This window comes from Antedon mediterranea, chromosome 10 (genome assembly GCF_964355755.1).
Source record: "Antedon mediterranea chromosome 10, ecAntMedi1.1, whole genome shotgun sequence".
Taxonomy (NCBI): domain Eukaryota; kingdom Metazoa; phylum Echinodermata; class Crinoidea; order Comatulida; family Antedonidae; genus Antedon; species Antedon mediterranea.
This window is the reverse complement of record NC_092679.1, coordinates 3,743,247-3,768,538: the sequence shown is the minus strand read 5'-3', so window position 1 is coordinate 3,768,538 and position 25,292 is coordinate 3,743,247. Positions and strand designations below refer to the sequence as shown.

Genomic DNA, 25,292 nt, shown 5'->3' with positions numbered 1-25,292 from the left:
AATCAGTCAATCGCCTCAGTCAGTCAATCGCCTAAGTCAGTCAGTCAGTCAATCGCCTCAGTCAGTCAATCGCCTCAGTCAGTCAATTGCCTCAGTCAGTCAATCGCCTAAGTCAGTCAGTCAATCGCCTAAGTCAGTCAGTCAGTCAATCGCCTAAGTCAATCAATCGCCTAAGTCAATCAATCAGTCAATCGCCTAAGTCAATCAATTGCCTAAGTCAATCAGTCAATCAATCGCCTAAGTCAATAAATCAGTCAATCGCCTAAGTCAATCAATCGCCTTAGTCAATCAATCAGTTAATCGCCTAAGTCAATCAATCAATCAGTTAATCGCCTAAGTCAATCAATCAATCAGTCAATCGACTAAGTCAATAAAAAGGTCGAAATTTGGCTTTTTTTTTGAAAAATCTGTGTACTATAGTACAGGGAAATTTTCGAAAAATTGCCATTTTTCGACCCTTTTATTTTACGACATAAATAGTTACTATAACATAATAAACATGCGCAGAGTCGAATATTGGGTTCTGCGCATGTAAATTATGCTATAGTAAACAGTTTTATCGGAAAATAAAAAGGTCGAAATTTGGCTATTTTTTGAAAAAATCCCTGTACTAAAGTACAGGGAAATTTTCGAAAAATTGCCATTTTTCGACCCTTTTATTTTTTGACATAAATAGTTACTTTAGCATAATAAACATGCGCAGTCGAATATCGGGTTCTGCGCATGTCAATTATGTAGTACTATAGTACAGGGAAATTTTTCGAAAATTGACCAAATTTCGAACTTTTTATTTTTTGACATAACTATAGTTACTATGGCTCTATAAGATGATGATAACACAATATATGGCACTATTTTCGCATAATAGTTGAATTTAAAAAAAAGTGGCTACTTAGGCCATTTTTCGAAAAAATTACTAGCATGGGATTACACTCGAGCATGGGATTATATTAAACAGGGAAATTTTCAAAAAATGGCCAAATATCGACATGTATAACGACAAATCGACAAATTTGTTTATTTGAAAAAAAGTTAATTTATTCTGACAAAAATATTTCCATTTATTGATATCGGAAATATACACGATTTGAATTAAATGAGGTATGTAATATATACATTTTAACATAGCTGACTTGATAATACACAATTATAAAACAATACAAATTAATTTAAAATGCTTAATATTCATAATTATATAATAAATTAATATTAATAGTATTATGTGAGTAAACTAATTAAAGCCAGAGTTTTCACAATGAACGACCGAATGTGTCGTAGCATTCAAACCATTCAACATACATTGATGTGATCATGTGATTTTATTTACATAACAATTGTTTAGATCAATAAACAACATTATTTTGTTCCAGATAAAAACTTTAAATTAATATTATATTCATTATCAGTATGTTCATAATCAATATTATAACAATTAATGTTACCACTACCCTTTATCACCGAGTATAGTTCCTCTCAATTTGATTACATTTAACAATTATTTTCATTATCGTCATTGAGAAAAGAGAATTTAGTTTAGAGGGCTTGGTTCAAAAATTCAACAAATCAAACAAAAATGAGAGGGTTGAGGCAGTGGATTTACCAAAGTCTTGTGCTTGAATGAATATAGCCTAAAATGGGTGGGATACTCGAGCATGGGATTATACTTGGGAGTATGGGATTACACTCGAGAATGGGATGACACTCGAGAATGCGATTACACTCGAGAATGCGATTACACTCGAGAATGGGATGACACTCGAGAATGCGATTACACTCGAGCATGGGATTACACTCGAGCATGGGATTACACTCGAGCATGGGATTACACTCGAGCATGGGATTACACTCGAGCATAGGATTACACTCGAGCATGGGATTATACTTGAGCATGGGATTATACTCATGGGATTATATTAAACAATATTATTAAGTACATTCATATTTATACATATCTACAGGGGTAGACTTGCCTCTAATTATTGTTTCTCTTTATGTTGATAATTCTTTACGAGTGCCGCGTTGTGAATTTTGTTCACAATGATTCCAGATCAAGTATATATATATATATAACATGGTAAAATGTTTATTCTTTTTATCAACATTAAGTAAATTGCTGTCTAGAACATAGACTAAGGTAGGGATAGCCACTAAATAGAAGTATCTCCTCTACAAAGGATATGCACTTGACAGGGATGTCCTCTGAATTTTCACCGGAATTCTACTTTAGAACTGGAACTGATTCTTCAAAAGACACTTTTTTTTCTCAAATATATTACCAACTTTTCCTCTCACTTGCAGACAAGCAATCACCTCATCATCTAGTCTATCCAATTTGCAGAATTTACATCCAAACTGTCAGTCCATAAAAAGGTGCGTGTAAAATTGAGGCGACGTCAAACGCCTGCGATATTTATTCACCATTTCCTGTATCTTTTGACGTCGTTTAACATGAGGCGGACAATGCCTTGAAAATAAAATTAAATAAAAATATAAATCATTTCAAAATTTACAATAGTTAGATATAGAAACATTTATTTTAATTTACATAGTTTTGACAGAGGTGTTGGTGTTTTTATATACTTTTTATTGAAGAGGTTAACCAGTATAAAATAAGAAATACTTACCCATCGCCATCAGAAATAAGGATAAAGCAACTAACAGTGTAAAATTCAAACTCACAATTTCTGTTTTTCAATTTATCATATTATTTTGTGGTGGAGTTATCAAAATGTAAAATTATCTATACGTACATATCACATTCTAGCCGTTTTCTATTGCATATATTAATACACGTCTGTCGCACCAAAGTACCAAGTGAACGCCGACTTACAACCATACCATCAACTAATGGGTTAGTGTTTAAAGCACTGCAAAAAAAATACATATATTAGACAATGTAATAATAATTTTCATAATATAATATTTACTATGTAGACAGGTGCATGATACAGGTGACACTTTAATAATGAATTTATATTAGTTCTAATTTGGTTAGAAGTGGGTGAAAAATGAGAATACTTCAGCAATTTCTGTGAAATGTAATCTAAAATTTAATATTTTGACCTTAATTCACCAATACAAACAATCATATTATTTTGACTGATAAAACTGATAGAGAAGTTTCACTAACGATCCTTGTAACTGTATCCTATAGAGGCCGCTCTTCAATGGCTGTATAAAGATGATGGCCACTTGATCGTTGGTTCGTCCACTCCTCAATGAGCTACTACTGCTGCCTTGCAGGTATTCTAGGCCAGTACTGGTTTCAGTCAATAGTTCACCTGTGAAAACAGTGGTATTATTAAATTCCTTTTGGTCTCACAAAGGATGAACATTTCAGATGAGTAAACCATATTTACTCCCCCTGAGTAAAAGGGACAAGTTTCTATATGTCTATCACACACATTAATTGTATTGTAGAAAAACTAATATTTGGAAGTAGGGTAACCATTAGTCTTATAAATACTCTATGGTGGGCTTATAGATTATCTTAGGTGGGCTTATACAGTACATCCTCTTAGGTGGGCTTATAGATTCTCTATGGTGGGCTTATTGATACTCTATGGTGGGTTTATACTGTAGATTCTCTAAGGTTGGCTTATATCTTTTAGGTGGGCTTATATATTATCTTAGGTGGGCTTATAGATTATCTTAGGTGGGCTTATAGATTTTCTTAGGTGGGCTTAGATAGATACTCTAGGGTTGGCTATCTGTATTAGTATTATCTATGTTGATAGCACATGACAACTAATTTAAACAGATGGTTTATTGTTACTTGAGACAAACATAATGAATACATGTATTTTTCCTAAGCAATTGTAGGTCTACACTGAAAGGGTAGCCAAGTCTTAAGCCAATAGGCCGAGATACTCAAATATGAAATCTGTTTACTGTTACTCTTCATAATTGCTTTAAGTTGTTTTAAATCTTGAGAAGATTATCAATAAAAAGAAGTCAATTTTAAATGGATTATCATGATATCAAACAATACCCCTGGGCCTGACAACAATTCAATGGCTGCATTAAAATAAAGTCTGTATGGTTATAAATAAATCCACATGTATTTAAGTTAATCTATTATTAGAGGGTAAATAGTCTAATATAATAACATATTAAAGGTATTAAATGCTTTTAAAAACACTGTTTGTCGAACAGAAAATAAAAAATAAAATAACTTACTAATAGGGAATGTGTCTGCATCAGCCAAGCACTCCAAGCAGACAACCAGCACTTTCATATGCGAACCTCCAATCATGCCTGCTCTCGTGGATAGCTTCCTCTTCTTGTCTAGGCTAGGGCTGATCTGGGCTGGGGCTGTATTCTCCACAGGCAGGTCAAGGGTCAAAGGTCTCTGCTGAGGATTTTGGTAGAGTGGTAGACTCTTGGATCCATAAGGTGATAGGTTTTGCTTACCAGATGGTTGATCAAGGGCTGAAATAAGGCGGATATATTTGTATAAAATAAGCCCATGTATAAACAATAAACTATCGTAAATGAAACTGTTCATTTGGTACTAAATAAAGTGCCTTATAGTATGATACAAAATTCTTACAGAAAAGACAATAATAACATTTGAGGCTTACCCTCGACAGAATGGCTTCTATCAAGACTGTGGACCCGTTGCGAAGGAACTACAAATGCCATTTCTGATGTGCTGTCAGCATAGTAAAGAACCTGATGCTGGCCATTGTACAGACTGCCTCCATGATCTACATATGCATCTATATCTATGTGAAATAATCACATTTAGGAGTTAATGTTTACCTACATACTTTATTTATTATATTCACACGTTTTAATGCACCCTTGTGTTTTCTCACTTTTCTACGTTTTTGAAAATTTTGGCTCTGAGGCTTCACCTTTGAGCTGCAAAGGGATCAATGCACTAAGTACCAAGTTATACCTTCCTTTTTTATAGCCATACCTATTATTATTATTCTTTATTGACAACAGGGGATAACAGTGCCCAACATGGTACACAAATAGTTGGCGATACAAGCATGCAATTAGCAATAACAAACTTGGATAATATTTTCACTAACTTTAAGTACTTTGAAAACAAATGGTGACAGTGAAGGTTAATAACATACTACCAAAACTTGAACCAATGATCTCAGAATCTTCCATCTTCCAGCTTGTGCTGATATGACCTGACCATCCAGCATGTGTTGCTATGTCAACCGGCCAGCCGAGATTATTAAGAAACTCCAGAAAGTGTGGGGGCACTGTTGCACTGGATAACTGATGTAGAAGAAAACATGAAGAAAGGGAAAACAATTAAATTCTATCATCATAATTATATCACAACATTAAAATTTGATGGAAACAATTGTACTCTAGATTGACATGTTTTAAGAGATGAAGAGGAACAAGAAAAGAGAGCTTGGAATTTAGAAGTTGTTGGTAAGCGTAAGAAGATGACCAAAGATGATATCAAAGAAATGAAAATTGGATTAGAGGAAAAAAGGAAAAGATCACTTGTTAAGCTCTGTCTACACTATCAAACATTATGTGACAAAAAAATGTGCCCATATATGGACATGATGATGTCATATCACTACCATATTTGGGCATATAACTACCATATTTTGGGCACATCACACTTTTTTTGTCAAACTAGTTTGATAGTGTAAGAGTGGAGAAAATAAATGTAATAATAATAATAAATAATGAAGATGAACTAGCTTATTAGCTACAGTACAGTACAGAAACTGATCTATTTTTCTTACCACATTAGCTAGTATTTCATTTGGTGTCCTCTGTCCAGACTTTACATAGAATACAAAGCCAGTGTCAAATGTCCTGCATGGTATACTGTCCAATAATTCTAAATCTGTTTCAAATCCAGGCTGTGTGGAGTCTAACATGACTAATGAAGGCGGTACAGAGCTATTAGCTGGTTCCTGGTTGTAAATTTAGATAGAATTAGTTTAGTGAGGTAAGCCAGGGAGTTGTAATTAGATTAGTAACTAATTAATTACAACTCCCTTGGTAAAACCATGCAGCTATTACACTTTATAGCTTCATAGCCAAATGAAGCCTACATTGTATTAATACATCATACAGGGTTTGGAAAATACTTACTTTTAATGTACCTAACGTGAGAAATCCAAGGTGTGATAACAGTAGCCTAGCAGGGCTAAACTCTTGTTTAGGCCTAGGAGGTTTGGCTTCTGTCCTAGGGTTTGGGAAGGCAACATTAGCCAGCTCATCTTCTGCTGATGATTTCACACATTCCTCATATTTTATCTGTTTTTCTAGTAAAACTTTCAAAGCTTCATGGTCCGTTTTTGATTGTTCCGTTTCAATGTTCGACATTGTTGGAATACTTCTATCACTATGCAATAAAAGTCATTGATAAACTATTAAAATTTTATGATGAAAGATGAAATCTATCATTTCTGACTAAAAGACTTTTAATATGGTATGTAATAAACAAAAATAAAACACTGTTTTGGCAGAGCATTGGTTCTTCATTAGCAATTGTTTCCGAACACTAACTAACTAAAATATTTTTTTTTAAATATCAAATTCTTCATAGACTATATGTATAATATTTTTCTTATAATTTTCTTTAGGACGATCGTAAAAATCTTTCACTTATAAGAGATCCAAATTTATTTCCCAAAATGTGTAGTACTACACTACAAAATTTTAATGATGAATGTTGATGTTTACTTACGCATTTGTTAGCTGGATTTTGTCGACCATTTCAGGAAAGTTTCGTGATGTGATTTCATGATGAGTGCCAACATTGTCCATTGGTTGAGGGCGGGCTGGATATTTTAAACGTTCTTGCGCTGCCTCCTAAATTAATAGGTACAGTAGAACAGAATTATATTAAAAATGTTTAAAAGACTAGAACAAAAATACACACAACTTCTTGATAAAAATAATGTTTCTTACTTTCTCCGATTTCGGCCAATGGCGTTGTTGAACAACCCATGCATGACGACCCATCAGACCGCGAAGAAGTATGGTGGCAGTAGGAAGAGGATCTGGAAAAAAACCAATGTAAAATGTAATTAAGACGATAAAATGCTTAGAGCTTTGATGGAATGAGAATTTGCAAATTAGATTTAGTACTTAAAGATGGATGACTTTTCCTAAATATAGAAGAGGGGAAAAGAATAGAAAACTTTATTTGAAACAGCTCTCTTCAGCTCTGTCTACACTATAAAACTTTATGTGACAACAAAATGTGATGTGCCCATATATGGACACGATGATATTATATTTGGGCACATCACACATTTCTGTCAAAGTAGTTTGGTAGTGTGGACAGAGCTTTAGAAAGTTAAAGTAAATTAAACATACGTTTTTCTTCTGCCACAGGGTGTTCTAGAATGGCTAGCAGTGTGTTGTTCTCCAGAACAAAATACTTGAATGTCACATTAGACGACTTCTCCTTCACCAACTTCAGGATGGATTCCTCGTCCAGCAAGGATACAACAGATGAAGGACCCATCGGAGAGGGGAAACTTCCCTAAAAAACATCAAAATAAACCAAATATAAATAAATATTACTGCTTTCACTTTGGGATAGCATTCTGTAATATTAGTTAGTTGGCAGAGCTCAATCTCCTTCTCGGTTCTCTTGACAAGGATTAAGATTTAAATTACAGTTATATTTACACATCAAATTAATCTAAATGGCCTCAAAGCTAATGAACGTGTTTTTGCAATAATTTATCTAAAGAGACATCACTGCCTTTCTATTTTGAGGAAAATAAATAATAAAATGATAGTAGTACTTGGCAAAATGTTGAAAGATACATTTTTTTTACTTTATTTTTTTTTATTTGTGAAGTTATTAATGAACAGGTTTTCTTGAATTCCAATAGGCATGTTCTGTGAGTATATACCTATTTACACCAAAAAATTCAGAATGGTAACTTGAAAATTGTAGGCGCTATCATGCTAACATACAAACAAAACAAGTACAGTACTATAATTGGCAAATTTTTCCGAGTAACAATTTACCACATGATTGAGTAGACAAGCAAGCACAGACTCTGCAGCGTCCTTCACCCTCATTGATGCTGGTTTCAGTTCCTTCTCATGTTTATAAACCGGAGGAACACATCCCTTGGGTCGTGACTTGCTACCTGATATACCAAGCTCAATCACTTCTAAAACACAGTGCAAACATTCCTACAAAAAAAAAAACCATCAATAATTTTTACATGCAACACATAACAAACAATGGTGTTGATAGTCTATGAGTCACGTCTATCTACCTGTATAAACTCGAGCTCCTGTGAATACTGTTTCTGACGAGCTCTCATATGGAAGTTTTAAAGTGCTGGAGAACAGAGCGGTGTAAATGGTTCCTCTGCTTTTCTTTGTTTTTTTGGTTATTTTAGGATATTAGTATGGGTCATTTTGTGTGTAAAGCATTTAGAAACATTGTATTAGGTGCTATATAAGACTACCATTATTATTATTACCTCCGCCAAGGAGGTTATGTTTTCACCCCTGTATGTGTGTGTGTGTGTGTTTGTGTGTTTGTGTGTGTGTCTGTGAACAGCCTGGAGGCCACAGTTTTTATCCGATTCTCACCAAATTTGGCAACAATGATCTATGCCCTAAAAGCTCGGACGAGTTCGAATTTGAGGGGAAAAGGTCATAGGTCAAGGTCACAACTAACAAAAAACTATTTTACTGCCTAGAGACCACAGTTTTTATCCGATTCTCACCAAACTGAGCCACAATGATCGATGACACATCATATAATTGTGGTTATATTTTGAAGGGTCAGGGTCAAAGATCAAGGTCCACAAAAAACTAAAAAAAAAGAAATAAAAAAATAATAAAAAAAAAAAACCCTCAGTGGGACTTGAACCAGCGATGTCAACTGTGAGAGGCTGGATACATAACCATTACACCACACTGTCATCCACAACTTTGTAGTGTGCAGTTAACATATTTACACTTAGAACTAATAAAAAAAAATGTAAAAAAAAAATATTCAGGGGGCATTTTATGTAGGGGAATTTTACAGTAGACGGAGGTTTGTACTCTTGGAGTACCCTCTAGTTATTATATGCAATTATTCCTTTACTCTCATTCTTCTTGTTCTTCAGATGGGACATGGTCCTGTGTATCTACATACATGTGCACGATGAAGAAACCTGTACACTATTCAGTAAAGAGTTGTTGATCATTTCTGTGTTGATCATATCATAGAGTCCCATCATTCCCAAATATGGGCATCCCTCGAAAGGAAATGGAACATTCCCTATACAGGTAGGGATCTTATGATTGCTATCTACGATCCTTCTGATTGATACCATTGTACCACCTAGCTCTTTGAATACAAGTACCTTGTCTTTCAGAAGATATTCATGGTTGACAATCCAGACAGTCAAACACTGGAATGCGGCTACTATGATAGAATGCAGAATCTTTGAATGCTGCGGAGATGGTTTACTACAAAGATGCACGATATGCTCACATATCCAGCGAACAGCACGTTTGCATTCTAACTGATCTGAAATGTACAAAAATACAGAAAATTTACTGTAAATTGTTTTTTTTTGTCCACAATCAAAAGCTCTGTCTACACTATCAATCATTATGTCACAAAACAAGGCCATATACATGGCTGAAGTCGCGTGCTCAAATTTGAGTTAGTGTTTACCAACCGACCGACCGACCGTCATAGTGAGCTGTAGAGTCGCGTTGCATGCGACTAAAAATGTGATGTGCCCAAATATGGTAGTGATATGACATTATCACGTCCATATATGGGCACATCCCATTTTGTTGTCACATAAAGTTTGGTAGTGTAAACAGAGCTTAACAGCTATCACATAACAAAATAATACCCCTTTCACATTACTTAGCAAAACTCCAGCGTTTAGACACGCATGGTTAAGTGTTCTGTTGCTTTTATATCTCATGGTTTTTTTACCTTATTTGGGTTTTTGCAGTAGAGACACAGTACGCTGGGTAATAAAATAAAATATTACCACAAATAGGTCATGAATTATCCCAAATTTAGCCGAAAATAGATACCAACCTTCTACACATGTATTTATTCTGGCTAGGCCTGATAGAAGTTCTAACGCTGCCAGGGATACATTGTAATACTTGTATTCGCTTGTCGACCAAACTGACATTAAACGCTGACATACAAGATGGGTACAACGCACAAAAATCCTCCAAGAAGTGTCTGTTTTAATAGTTTTAAAATAATAAAAAAAGCATATTAAAAAATCATATTGTAATTATGGTATAGATGAGATACTTATATTTGCTGTGATTTCTACCATATATTATTGCTATGTAGTTAACATTTTTGTTTAACGTTATTTTAAAGTTGGATAAAATGTTTATATTATATATATTATTTAAGCAGTATATAAATATAGACTGGTAAATATCTAAATAACATTATGCAATAATATTTAGATTGAATATGAATATCACTTCAAAAAAGAGCCAGAACACAATTTGAGAATTCTCAAAATGTACCCTCGTAACTTTGAAGTTACATTCATACTATTTTAATGTTTAAAATAACACTTTTATTATGTTAGAAATTAATCAATGAATTATTAGAAATATGAAATTTATTAGTTTTAACATGCAATGAAAATTCAAATCCGCATGCAGTATTTATTATGTTGAAAAACCTCAATAAAAATAAATGAATTAAATAAGATAAAAGTGTATAATCAAACACTGTTTTCTTAATAAGGTTATTGCAATTTTATAAATGTTTTCAATATAAATGGCAAAATGATTAGTTTAATGAATACAGTATTGAATAAACCACACATTTTATTTTTAGAACAATTTTCCATTCAATAGTTTTTCAATTTCCTATTCCTCAGAACAACTCACCAGATTGCAATAGGTGGGAATTTTATTGTTTAATATGGTAAGAATATAATAAAAAATATATTTAGATTTTAAAAAATGGGTGTACAGTGGGGAGGTAAGGCAGACATAAGTTCTAAATTGCAACACCAGATTGGTTGGGCAACAGTACTCTGTTACAAACTGGTTTCAACTATGCACCTTTTTGTGTTCACAATTATAATTTTAGGATATTTAAGGCTATAACTATTGCTTATCATGGTGACCGATTCATAAGAGGGCTAGGCATAAGTTTGTAAGTTCGGCAGCAGTGGTTAGTTAGGCTATCAGCAGGTTAAGCAACGATTTGCTTAGGCCTAGATCAACAATGGGCCATGCTGCATGCCGAAATTACAAGAATCGGTACCAAGGTAGGGGCCAACTGGATGACTCCTACCACTTGTAAGCGGTTTCAAATCCACGATAGGCTCGCTACTGCTACGTTGGTGGGTCAGGAACACTTTATCTGTAAATAAAAATCGTATGAGAAAAAACCGAATAAAATACTAAAATGTGCATATGAGTAAAAATGCAATATGATAAAAATGATAACTATTTGTAAGAAAAATATTAAAGAGGTTAAGTATTATGAAATGTAAATATGAAAGATTACCAACTATATGGAAAGATGAACAATTACAAATATTATATTAAATAGTTGAGGAGCATAAAACTGAGTACATTACAAAAATGGTAACCATGATTTTAAAAATATAGAATGGCTTTTAAAGTACATTAAAAAATCTGAATTATATAACTTTCATTCATTTTTCATATTCTACTATTATAATATGTGACAAATGCAAAATGTAACTGAATATTGAAAAAAATAATTAAAAATGAAGATATTAAAAATTAATATTTAAATGCATGTTCTATAATCAATATTATTAATGAATGCCAAAAAAATAACTCATAAATAACATAACTCAAATAAATTATACAGTGATAGTTATTTTGAAAGGTTAAATAAACTATTAATGTTACTATAGCAACCGGGCAAATCGAGCACATGACATGCTTTGAAGAAACTGATTGGTAGAGATACCATCCTTATTTAGAACAATCATAATCTTACTTGTTGTGTTTTCTGATTGGTTGTTTTGTTTCTCCATCACCTCTTCCAAAATAGTGGTACCTAGATCTCTGATCAAAAGAACAATTACAAAAAAATTTAATATATAAAATAAAAAAATAGGACATGAATTTAATTTGTGATTAAACAGTAATTTATAAATCATACTTGTGAGAATCCTCCTTCTTTTTCTGTTCTTCTTTCGCTTCAATATCTTCACAAAGTGACGAGTCCAAGATGCACAAGTGGATTGCACCTAAAAAATGCAATATGGCATTTGAAATAATATTTATTAAGCTCTGTCTACACTATAAAACTTTATGTGACAAATAAATGTAATGTGCCATATATGGACATGATGACGTCATATCACTACAATATTAAGCATATCACTACCATATTTGTGCATTTACTATCCTTACCAAGAAGCATCTGAGTATTAACAGGATCCAGCTCACACTGCAGTGCTCCTATCATGAGGTTTACAATCTCCAATTTCAGTGACCTGAATGTCATTACTTTTTCATTCTCTCCAAACATACCGGAGGTTCTCATTGGTTTACCAGTCATTAAATCTAAAGTTAAACAAGAATGAGCAAAAAAAATGATAAAAACATGTGTCATGATTTTAGAAAACTGTGTTGGCACAAGTTTAAGATCGTCTGTCACCTTTAAGAAGAACTTACCCATCATAGACAGTGTGTTAAAATGATGTGGTATACATAACATAGATAGAAGGAGATGGATTGACGCTTGTCGTAGCTGTTGCTGAGAAACGATCGACCTGAAAAATAAAAATGATGAAATTCTACATAATAATTATGTTTTGTTCTGGGAACCAGAGGAACCTAATTAAACAATCAGGGACACATTAAGCAGCCGTACATAATCCAAACAGTTTTCAGTGATCTAGTATAAAATGTAATACATTTTTATGAATAAAGATAAGAACTCACTTAAATTTCAGTTCCTTTTCCGGAAGCACCATTTCAAGGGCTGAGATGAAATGAGGAAGAACAAGTGACACACCCTTCAAATCGATTCGAAACAGATCTTGTGAATTGTACAGTATACTGGACATTACCAAACCGCTGACCGTCTAAAAAAAAAAGATAAAAGAAATGTTCAATTTTAGGGTAATAAACCATCCCCTTTTTAGGGGTGTGGCAGACAGACTCTTACTTGGAGCATGTTACTACTTGAACCAAAGCAATTTAACAACAGGATGCTGAGCTCCGGAGATCAAAGGTTTATCTGTGGCTGCGACACCATCAGTTTCCCCTTAACAAACACGGCAGGTCGCGGAGAATATGTAGATAGTACAGTACTATTGTCGCAGCCAGACATAAGATCAAAGGACTGTTACAAGTTCCTATCTTGGCAAAGCGAGCTCAGTGTCCTGTTGTTAGATTGCCTTGCTTGAACTATGTTGTTACTTTGAAAGTTATGGTATCTTGGAAGTAGTGCCACATTGTTGCTTCAAAAAACAGAATTCAATAAAATAGAAAAACAATACTGAAAGAGATACCTCATCTATTTTTAATCCTTGACTCAAAGTCAGATAAAATCGTGACAAATACACAGGCAGTATGCTTTCTCCTTGGTTGTAATTACTGAATATACGACACAGAGCACCACAAGCCTCTGCTCTCCCCGCTTCGTAATTATTCGGCGATTCTGATATGTCATGTCGTTTGTACGGTGACAAGATAGCAGTTATGTCAGAAGGTAATATTTCTGATGCTTTGCGGATTTCAGCAGCTTGAGCTGCACGTCGCCCACTCATACGATGGGAATCGGGTGTCGCAATTGAATGACGCTCCTTTGCCAAACGACCTAATAAAGTTGAATAAAAAAAATTATTACCGTACTAATATGGGTAAATACACTGAGGAATAACTCACCCTGGGAAAACTCTGGAGGAAAGCCCATGCAGGGAAATAATCTGACCCTGGCAAATAAGCTTACCCTGGGAAATAAGCTTACCCTGGGAAATAAGCTTACCCTGGGTAATAAGCTTACCCTGGGCAATAAGCTTACCCTGGGAAATAGGTTTACCCTGGGCAATAAGCTTAACCTGGGCAATAAGCTTACCCTGGGCAATAAGCTTACCCTGGGTAATAAGCTTACCCTGGGAAATAAGCTTACCCTGGGTAATAAGCTTACCCTGGCAATAAGCTTACCCTGGGCAATAAGCTTACCCTGGGCAATAAGCTTACCCTGGGTAATAAGCTTACCCTGGGCAATAAGCTTACCCTGGGCAATAAGCTTACCCTGGGCAATAGGTTTACCCTGGGCAATAGGTTTACCCTGGGCAATAAGCTTAACCTGGGCAATAAGCTTACCTGGGCAATAAGCTTACCCTGAGTAATAAGCTTACCCTGGGAAATAAGCTTACCCTGGACAATAGGCTTAACCTGCGGAATAAGCTTACCCTGGGAAATAAGCTTACCCTGGACAATAGGCTTAACCTGCGGAATAAGGTTACCCTGGGAAATTTACATGGGCATTATTTTATATCTTGTTTTAACATCTTCTAATATAAATAAATCACTTGAATGATTGCTAAAAATAATATCAGATTTGTGTCAGCTTTAATTAAAAATTAGAACACAAGCACATGTTCATATGTAAGATAGTAAATTGCCAACTGCATATCTGGCGACAAACTACACCAAACAACAACATTAATTATAGCTGTTAATAGTAATAGTTATAATAGCTGCTACATGCATTAAATATTTAAATTAAGCAATAAGTACATGCACATGACAATGAAAATATTAAATAATAACTTCCAGTATTTTAATAAAAAGCAAATCTACACATGAAACTAAAGAGAAGAGGTTGACAGGGACACCCACCCTCAAATACTTACTTCCCCCAAACTTTACAGCTTAATTTAAAACCTTCTTCACAGCCTCATATCAACACATCATTCACCCAAGGAAGGATACCCATAATTTAGTTTTTTTTTTCTCATCCACATTTACAATCTATCCCTAGACGTCTTCAGATACAGTATAGATATAGATATGGAAATTAGTATACATCCACACATGTTTGTGTGCCAAAATTCTTTAATTATTCTTTAAAATGTTTAACCTAAAAACTAGATACAGTGGAGTAATGAAAATGGAACAAATAAACATGAAAGTAATCATTATCTAGATGAAGGCAAATTAAAACTTTTTGAATGACTTGGATAAAATTAAAAAACCAAAAATAGTATTGATTGGAAAAGAATTAAACTCACCCATAGATGCTGAAGAACAGAAGCAGAAAAAAATGTAATATTAATGATATTAATTATTAATAGATATTGATTATCATGTTTAATGAAAATTCACTTGGATTAACAAAAAATGAATTGATAAAAAATAAAATTGAGATTTTATTAAACAAATATTAAACTGATATGATTGAAAATTAAGCTAATAAAATCAAAATGATAAAGCACAATGATCAATTAGCAAAAACCAAAATGTATTAAAATTTAGTGTTAAATGATAAATGAAATTTTATAAAATTAAGAATTTGGCCTCAAGTAATTTGTCTACATTTTTTTAAAAGTTTGTTAAAAATGTTCAATATTAGGGGTGTTAGTTTTTAAAATTAAATTACAAAATCAAGAGCGATCGAAATTAGTTTATTTTAAAATTACTTAATATTATAATATATAATTATTGATAAAATGTAATTATCTTTATTTATGTTGTATTGGGACATTTGTTTCAAAAGGCAGACATATCATTACAAAATTGATTCTTAGACAATTTTCTTACAGAGTGAAAAAATTAGTTAGTACTGTATACAGGTATGTTTATAGTACTAGCATAAAAACAGTGCACAGAAACACAAAACAAACCATACTCGTTTGAATAGGAGTTCTACTTAAATAAGAATCCTTAGCTTGGATAAGCACACTCAAAAGTAAAAGAACACTTTCACCAATAAGAGCCCTTCACCCCACTTCCCTAGCGCGACTCACTCTAGGTGTCTAGAGGCTTATTTAATCAGGCACGGTTTTGGATTTTACGAAAAAGCGTGTGTGTTTTGAAGTAGGGTTTTGCCACAGTACTACACAGGATTTATTGTTCAGATTGGATTAGAAAGCAGATGTGTGCAAGAACATGGTTTTAAACTAAAAACTTGACAACTATGAAAATTTGTCTCCTCTATTCTGTAATAATAGTCTGCCGTTTACATTAAGAATGTCCCAAATGGAAACAGCAAATATTAATCATTATTACATAATGAAGTTAATTTTGTTAATTATTCATGTTCTACAACTATTTTAAGGAAAACAAAGAAATATAGGAGAAAATATCAAGACAAAATCAAAGAGAAGGATTCAACTCAACAAAATCAACAAAACAGAGGGAGTAAATGCAATTAAAGGATTAAAATAAACATAAAACAGAAATAACAAAGGGGGTAATGCAATTACATGCACTGTCTCATGCTGCTGTTTTCTAAACAAAATTATTATTTAACAAAATATAAACTTTTTCCTTTCATATATATCTGTTCTTCCCCATGCCAATAGGATTCTGTAACAGGAAAACATTGTAATAAAAATCAGTAAAAAATGATCCAATTATTTTTAGAGTTTTGTACTGTGTTTTAGGCAGAACGTAAAAGGGTATTTTGCATAGATTTATTCAGGTATCCCTGTATTTAAAAACTGCTGAGGAATGAAGTAATTTTACACTGATTCAAATGCAGTTACCACTGCAGCCTTAAGGGCCATGAGACCTGAAAAGGTTAGGTAAGAAAAAGCGGTAACAAATTTGAGCGGTGGTACCGTGCACCGTATACATTGACAGTAGGGGTTGTAGCATTAGTAGTTGAACTCTTTGTTTTTGAATGAGTAAGCATAACAGATATTTTTTAAATATATATTCATAAACCTCAATCTCAAAATGGTTAACAGAAGAGGCAACAAGGAGGAAAGCATTGGTTATATTGAAAGCTATAAATACAATATTATTAATTGTAAAAATTAATTTGTTATGACATACACACATTAAATTAACCTATAACCTGGATTAATTTAGCTAGCATTAATCTTTTTTTATTATTTTTTTATTTTTGGGAACCATGTATTATTATTATACTTCAGAATCTATTTATTAATTAATTATGATTATTATAATGATTAGTAGATTATATAATTTGTGAAAATACATACCATGGGGTGATTCAGATGATGAGACAGCAAAATGGACGCGGCGAGGTTTACTACCCCCAATACTCCCTTCACCATGCTTAACCGAGTGAAACTTACATCCAGAAACGGCACCCTCAAACAGCCATGCACCAAACAAGTGTAGTAAACTATTACACTGTGACCGCTTTTCCATCTGTAGTAATTGGGTCAAATTTGCTCCTTCGGGGGTGGGGGTTAGCTGTGGAGAAGGGGTAACTGATTTGCTGGGTTTATGGTACACTGAAGTGGAGTGGTTTATTTTGGATGCTTTTGATGTCGGAGGTGGGGTCTTGTTCTGTGAGTTCATATCCCCAGGTACACCTCTATCAGCCTCACCTATGAAATACCAAAACAACAACTTACAGTCATATACACATTTAAAGTTATGAAGTATTATTATGAATACAATAAAATCCAACTTTATTTATCCATGGGGCCACGATCAACTCATGGTTGTTCTTCCCTGGGTCATACACATTTTTCATTTTCATTAATCTATTTATCCAAAAGAGAAATATCATTTTTTTTAAATAGAATAAAATACATACAAAAATACAATTATAGTTTTACCAATCTTTAAATATTTTGTACAGTATAACATTTTTTTTTAAAGTTTTACTAAATGTTTAAAAAAGTAATGAAGTTATTAGGTCTCACCAATAAAAGCATCGGAAAGATTTGCAATGCCTCTCATTGCGAGCAGAAAGTTTTTCGGCAAAGCACTTAGACACGGGTGTTGATTTGGATCAATAACCTCCTCACTGTTAAATGCTGCTTGGATAAACATAGGTGTTTGGCTAACCACTTTAGGCTTGCAAAGGTCGACTGGATTGGATAAGATGTGCAGAAATCTGAACCAAGTCTGAGCGATGCAAGCGTTGTCCATGTCTGTTGGTACTATCAAAGCATCTTCCTCATCTGAAATGATTGAGGGCTTCACTTTTTATTAAAGACAGAATGCCATTTACTAACCATACAGAGCTGAAACACCGCCTTTCATTAGATTACCGATGTTAAGCATTGTTGGACATGGTTGTGATCTGGTTAAGCTTGAGGACTAGATTAAAGACCCCTTCCCTGCAATTTTGGACGTTTTTCGGAAAATAATACATATATATCACTTTAAAAACATTAAACCATGTCATTCCTTGTCTTAAATGTACGTTTTATGGTAAATTATGATAAAAAGTGAGAAACAATGCACTAGCTCGCGGCAATCGACCTCTCGTGGACGGTCTTAGGCCTAGCCTAGCTAGGCTTAATTTTGTAGGCCTAGCTGGTAAACATCGATAACGTACGAACATCGTACGCTAGCTATATACCTAGCCTGACGTTGTATAGTTGCTGCATTAATTGTCTTTCTATTTTTGCCAGACTCCGTTGATACAAATTGGGGAAAACCCGGTATTTTCGCTGAAAAGTTAGGAGTCTTCCATTTGTTTTGGCTTCACGATCGATCGAAAAGTGGGCGAATTACAGGTGAAAAACAAAAATATCAATCCGCGCGGAATGCATTTTGGGATTTATAGCGGGCCGCTATAATTATTAGAATCAATTTATTTTTCACATTTTTAACCGTTTAAAGACGAAAAAGTTATCGCAATAGGACCATATAGTATTATTTTTACATTAAATATAGTTTGTGATCTTAAATTAGATCTAAAAAACGTAGGGAATGGGGCTTTAAATACCTTTATCATTTATATCCATATCTCTAATTATCTCTTATAAACTACAGTAATAAAATTATTGTTTAAAAAAATAATAGAATTCTTACTAATTTTAAGTTCTGGGAAGTTTGGACCATAAAGTATTTTTAGCAAATGCGATGTTAATACTTGGTTGACCCGGTTCCACTGCTCCACTAATGCAGTGTGATGACGCCATGCTACGCAGTATTCACGGAAGGTACGCCAGAGAGATGGTGACGGGAAACATCTTGTACACGCCAAAAGCCAGAGCTCAAATAGAACACTAAGTAGACGATCACACAATTGCTCGGATAAACTTCCTATAAAAACAAAGTATTTTATTATTAATATTTTGTACAAAGTTTGTTCAAGTTTTGGTGAATTGGCTGACCTATAGAGTATCTTCATGGATCACTTCGCATGAAAATGACTCCAACGTTCCTACCTGCTACTATCGGTGGCGACAGTATCGTCTCGTTGACAGTGAGTAGAAATTGTAGCAGAATTTCCCACGTTTGTCTTGTGAATTTTCCACTCTGTTTTGCAGTTGTTTGAACAGTCCTTAAAACTCGATGACACAACACAATCTGCTTGCTGGAATCCCCTAAAGAATAATGGTATCAACCTTTACATAATCTTTGGCTGTGTTTAAAAACACAGGCACAGTTTCAGTATGGTAAAAATGAAAAGAATCACATTTTATTTTGTTTAGAGCACTATTTAGTATTAAAATTAAATTGGGAATTTGTTAAACAATTCTAGACTTAATTGAAAATGTTCATCTGGTTTGTAGGTATAAGTATATTGGAAATATTCTTTTTTTCAAACCAATAATTAGAAAACTAACCTTGACAGTCATTATTTCTGAAGAAGCTGTCCGATCAGGACAGCGAAACTGTCAAGGTTAGTTTTCTAATTATTGGTTTGAAAAAAAGAATATTTCCAATATAATTCTAGACTTACCTCTGTCGCGCGGTTTAAAAAGATTAACAAAATGTCGAAAGATCTTTTGCACATATGGGTTTGGATCGTTTACAATACAGGGTGGCACGGAGGGTTTTGGGACTGTGAGGGCAGTGAGCCATTCAACGTAAATGTTCACGCAGTCTCGGATTGTTTCATTTTCAATGAGAGGAAGGCTGAGCCCGAAACAAATAACCTGTTGGTAAACAAAATTAATCAATTACTCATCAATTACAAATAGTAATACTAGGCACCTGTGAATATATAATATTAATATTAATAATAATAAATAATATATACAATAAATTGTAATATTTTATATTTAATTAAATCTAGCCTATTATTATTAAGGCCTGCAACTACATGTTTCATTAAACTGTCACAAGTATAACAGAAAAACTTACCTCCATCGTCCATTCAATTTGTTTTTCGGTTTCAAGATTGCTAGGCAGGGGGTCATGCTTCGAAGCCGCATTGATAGACAGTCGATCGGCGAGCTGTCGTACAACGGACACGGCAACATCTCGGCCTACGCCTGCTGAGTAGCTGTGTAAAACACTTTTATAATTTGATTCGTTTTCAATGGTAGCCTGCAAAGAAGCCCATTCCGAATACATTGTTCATGAAGTCATTTACCACCGTTTTCTTCACTAGGCTAGGCCTACTATAAATTAAATTTACAACTTCCAGGAAAGAGATTTTGCGACCCAGCCCCTTGTTTTTATTTTTTTTGTTTACTCCAAGTGTTTGACGCCCTCTATCAGTTAATAAACCTTAAAGATATTTGCACTGCCCCGTACATATAGAGGCTATGTAATAATTTACAAAATAATGGTTATCTGGGTACGGTAGTTGGTTGAATAGACAATAACATTGGAGAACTCAGCTGTTCTGAAGAAAAAAAAAAATTATCAGATTTGTTTTGCGTTTTTTTTAATAATGTAAGAATGTTCTTTTCTTAATACAATTTGTACGTAATTAAGGATTTATCTTACTAGGCACAGCCTCTGCTAGAGACGTCCTATCTAGCCCATTCTACTTACTTTAGCTAGCTAGCAGCAGGCCAGTCTATTTTATTTTTAATATACCTAGGGCCTAGCTAGGCCTAGGCCTAGGTAGGCCTATCTAGATAGCCTGCCGTCCATCCTGCCTAGCCCTATTCTGAAGTAGTAGGCCTTGGCACTTGCTAGGAAGGCCCTATCTAGAGGCTAGCATGGGTGGTAGGTCCGTCATCTGCACAGGGCCCCAGGGTCCCACCAATACTCAGACTGACCATTTTGAGTTGTATAATAATGCCTACATTCAACTAAAAATAAAATGTTTAAAAAAAGTAATAAATTCTTTTTATTTCATATATTTCCAGATTAAAAGAAAAATGACATCAGCAGACAATAATAATGTAGACAAGGTGCTTGAATGTAAAAAAGCAGGCAATGAAGCCTTCAAAATGAAAGAATACGGAAAGGCGGTAGAGTACTACACAAAAGCGCTCAAACTTGGGTAGGTTATTGATTGGATTCATGCTAAAAACGAACAAACACCACTGTAAAATAGAGGCCGCAACATTTTAAACTATTCATTTTACTCGTTGAGTAACTATATTGACTATGATTGTATCAATAATAATTTTTTTTAACTTTTTTCTTAAACAGTGTCAAAGGTCAACCTGCTGCTGCTATTTATAGTAACTTGGCAAATGTTCACACAAAACTGAAAGAGTATAATGAGGCGTTAGAATGTTCAAAATTTGCAATAGATATGGATTCACAATGGAAAAAGGGTACATCAATAGATTCATTCATCTATTACCAACATTTTCATTGTACAAAAGCTATGTTTTTACAGTTTCACTCTCTTAAGCTCTGTCTACACTATCAAACTATTTTGACAAAAAAAGTGTGATGTGCCCAAATATGGTATTGATTTATGACATCATCATCATATGTCCATATATATGGGCACATCACTTTTTTGTCACAAAGTTTGATAGTGTAGACAGATGTAAAAAGTCCACCATTTTTTTTTAATGTTTCTAATTTGTTCAAAGGATATTATTGGAAAGGTATGTCACACTTGTGTTTAAGAAACTTTGAAGATGCCTATTTGGCTTTTCAGGTGAGACAAATACTGGAGTTACTATAGAACACCCATAAACGACTTAAGTCGTCAAAATATCATAACATTATTCCTTCATTAAAGATGTCATACCGTATGTATGTATGAAAAGAGCAGCTAGAATAATATTAAAAGGTGATTTTCTTACCCCATCATCTGATATGTATTCAAAATTGAACTGGCTCCCATTTTCCGAAAGAGTCACATATAAAAAAGCCATACTGGTTTTTAAATGTCTCAACAATTTGGCACCCCCAGGCATGACAAACCTATTCACTCCATTACCTCAAACTCGTGAAACGAGGCAGTCAACAACTATGAAGTTGAAGGTCACTTTTGCGAAAAAGGAAAGTTACCTCACGAGTTTTTGTGTAAGTGGGGCAAATATATGTCTGTAAATGTTTTAAAATCTAATTTGTATGATTCAATGCATTAAGTACAATTAAGACCTTACTGTGTTCAAAATGAGAGGAGCTACGTTGCCCTCAAATTGTAATTCTATCCGAAGTTATTGTTGTATATTTATTGATTTTTTAAATATTTTTTTTTTTCCATATTTTTATTGTAATACAAACATCATTAACTTTGTGCTATTGCTTTTGTACGTAAAATGCAGGGCCCCAATGGAAACCAGTTCTTAACTGTTTGGGCTACCCTGGGTAAATAAATGTAAATAATAATAATAATAATGTAATTATTTAAAAATTAAAATTTATCTAAGATTTAAATAAATTGAATAATCTTAAATTTTGTTTTTCCGTAGAATGGATCAACCATAGATACAGCAGACACTGAATTTCCCCAGAAATTAAAAGTTGTTGAATTTTGTAAAGAAAATGCAATTCATCTAGATTCGGTAGAGGTAACCGATTGGGTTACTGTTGCAAACAGTGCCCTCTATAACCTACAAGTGTTAAGTACAGAGGTGAGATTTTACTTGAATACTGAAATTGAACCTTAAGCTGTATTATATCTTTTATTTAAACTGTCTTTCCAATTAATAGCTATCAAAACAAATATATAGAATATATATAGAAACAAATAATTGTTTTATTCTTGGTGTAATTTGTTATTAATTGGTTAAAATAATTTTATTTTTATGTTCTCAGGAAATTGCGAACACATTAACTCGACTAACGATGAAAAGTAAGGAAGTTGACACTATAGTATTACATAACTAAGGATTCCTATAACCTCTGACCTTCATGGGGTGGTGTATAAAGGAGCTACCATTATAAAAGAGTCCCCTATGTACCAATATTAACTACACATCAAATCAAAATGTGCCAATGAAACCTGCACCTAAATACATATATAAAACTACAATAGAGTAGGCGTACAGGTCACCTCTAATGCTCACATTTATAGCAAAGAATTTGAAGAGATATATCTCTGCTGATTATCTGCTCAAAACATCCCAGTTGAATATACCTAATATTAATATCTTTGTATTTACAGCTAAACTAGGCTCTAAATTAGCCCAATGTGCTTTAATGGACTTACAGGGTAAACTTAACTTAGAAACGGTGCCAGTTAACGTGTAAGTATCCAATCTTTCTTCTATTTTTCTTATATTTTTCTACCAATTATTCCAAGTAACTTTTACTTAACTTCCGTTGTTCTTCATATCTCTTTTTGAACAGGTTAACTCCAGCAGATCAAATAATATCTGATAAGATGAAAAGAGGAGAGCTGATTAAACTATACGTTATAATATTTGTTAATGGAAAAGAACTGCCAAGTTTAAATATTACAGGGTGCTCGTCTAAATTTAATAGCTTACAACAAACAGTGATCAAGTAAGTGACTAAAAACAAATAAAATTCCAAATTAAGCTTATTACATATTACCAATGCATTATTATTAGGATACACCCTCGTCAGTTATCAGTGTTCTGTCTAATTGAACCCTGAGTCAGTCCCAGGTGTGCCCGAGTCATTCCCGATTGGGACTTCATTTGTCCCCCTAGTAAGGTGTAAAAAAAACCTAATCCTTTATATTTTTTTGTTTTTTAGACTCCTTGTTGAACATTCTAAGAAGACATCTTTTAATGAACATTTTGTGAAATTCTTATAAGACAACAAATCACACTAGATGATCGCCGAAATCATGTGATCTTCTTACCAGCAAGCAATAAACAGTCTTTAAATGTAACACTTATTAATATGTCTTGTCACAAATACTAAATAATAAAAAAAATATAATGTTTACAATACTGTTGTTTGAAATTAACACTCACAATAATGTTACAATTATGAGAGGTACTAGGTAGCGCGTTAATTACTGTAAGGTAATATTAACTTCAGTTGATAAATGGTAGAAAAAATAAAAAGAATATGGGTACAGTACTTCTAGCATAACAATACAGTTGTTACCAGGGAAGAGTTAAATTACAATTTAACTCTTCCCTGGTTGTTACCCATATCAACAATACTTAATAACGATAGCAAAGAGCCATTACAACTAGATTGTCATAGCTATTCATACTTAGTTAGAATTGGTGCTATAAAAAAAACATTTATTTTTAATCTCAATTTTTGGCCAGTGTTATAACAAGAAAAGTTGAATTTTACTTATTTTTTATAATAATTAAATTAATATAATGTTTGATTTGAACAACACTCTTCAAGTATAATGACAAAATAAAAGTATAATCAGTTATTTTTCAAATGATATTTCTGTTTCGTTACAAGATGTTCAGCACAAATCAAATTGAATCACTAGTCACAGAATGGGCAGATCGAAAGAGACTGACCAGGGATTTGAACACAGTATAGTACTACCACTACCAAACTCCCATACCTTGGTAAAATTAATTGGCTGAGGACTAACAATACTATCATATTTTACCCCATACACTCTTTCTTGTATTCATAAGTAGGCCTATGTCCCTTTATTTAATCCAGGTAGGTAGGCTCAGATAGATCAATTTGACTAGGCCTAGTAGTAATCGTCACATTTATGCCTGAAAGGGATGTACTTAATAAGCGTGGGGACTAGGCCTAAATGTATAAACATACTTTCTGTGACCAGACAGTAATTGATTGCCTGGTTGTAACCTGTTTGAGGTTCTTACATAAACAATACTTTATTAAAATAATCAATAAAATCATCTAGGCCTAGCAGGACAAGCCTATGTCCGCTTGATGAATTTGACAAATAATTATCTGCAAAACTATCTGTGTTCTGATTGGTTGAATCTTCAACAGACGATTCCATTGTTCTAAGAGGGGGCGTAATGTATACACCGTGAATTACTGAATAACACGTGATCCACCTGTATATGTATAAGAAAATAAACAGAATCTTCCCACATATAGGACTTTATGATCTTAATATTATTTCAGGATAGTGATTATGTTGAACATGT

General features: G+C 33.6%; 2 protein-coding genes across 6 annotated transcripts; one reads left to right on the top strand and one right to left on the bottom strand.

Moving 5' to 3' along the window:
* Positions 1 to 1,045: 1,045 nt before the first annotated feature.
* LOC140060192 (ral GTPase-activating protein subunit beta-like) lies at positions 1,046 to 20,525 on the bottom strand. Of its 5 annotated transcripts, none has more exons than XM_072106293.1 (27): positions 20,212 to 20,525; positions 19,808 to 20,003; positions 19,290 to 19,448; positions 18,931 to 19,164; positions 17,811 to 18,071; positions 17,136 to 17,489; positions 13,470 to 13,777; positions 12,898 to 13,040; positions 12,628 to 12,725; positions 12,364 to 12,516; positions 12,110 to 12,197; positions 11,945 to 12,012; positions 11,234 to 11,332; positions 10,025 to 10,177; positions 9,327 to 9,493; positions 7,984 to 8,154; positions 7,318 to 7,486; positions 6,907 to 6,998; positions 6,683 to 6,807; positions 6,085 to 6,337; positions 5,730 to 5,903; positions 5,091 to 5,241; positions 4,584 to 4,727; positions 4,180 to 4,431; positions 3,131 to 3,281; positions 2,751 to 2,867; positions 1,046 to 2,464 (listed from the first exon to the last, which is right to left on the bottom strand). In XM_072106293.1, exons 1-27 carry the CDS (start codon positions 20,422 to 20,424, stop codon positions 2,356 to 2,358), a joined length of 4,602 nt encoding a protein of 1,533 aa, XP_071962394.1. In that variant the 5' UTR covers positions 20,425 to 20,525; the 3' UTR covers positions 1,046 to 2,355. The 5 variants fall into 5 exon arrangements, with proteins under 5 accessions (XP_071962394.1, XP_071962395.1, XP_071962396.1 ...); XM_072106294.1 differs by having other exon boundaries at positions 11,264 to 11,332; XM_072106295.1 differs by having other exon boundaries at positions 17,232 to 17,489.
* A 150-nt stretch (positions 20,526 to 20,675) lies between these two features.
* LOC140060586 (uncharacterized) lies at positions 20,676 to 24,556 on the top strand. Its single transcript, XM_072106865.1, has 9 exons — positions 20,676 to 20,748; positions 21,171 to 21,307; positions 21,460 to 21,587; positions 21,855 to 21,922; positions 22,686 to 22,847; positions 23,032 to 23,068; positions 23,381 to 23,462; positions 23,566 to 23,721; positions 23,938 to 24,556. The coding sequence occupies exons 2-9, from the start codon at positions 21,183 to 21,185 to the stop codon at positions 23,996 to 23,998; spliced, it is 819 nt and encodes a 272-aa protein (XP_071962966.1). The 5' UTR covers positions 20,676 to 20,748; positions 21,171 to 21,182; the 3' UTR covers positions 23,999 to 24,556.
* The last annotated feature ends 736 nt before the right edge of the window (positions 24,557 to 25,292 follow it).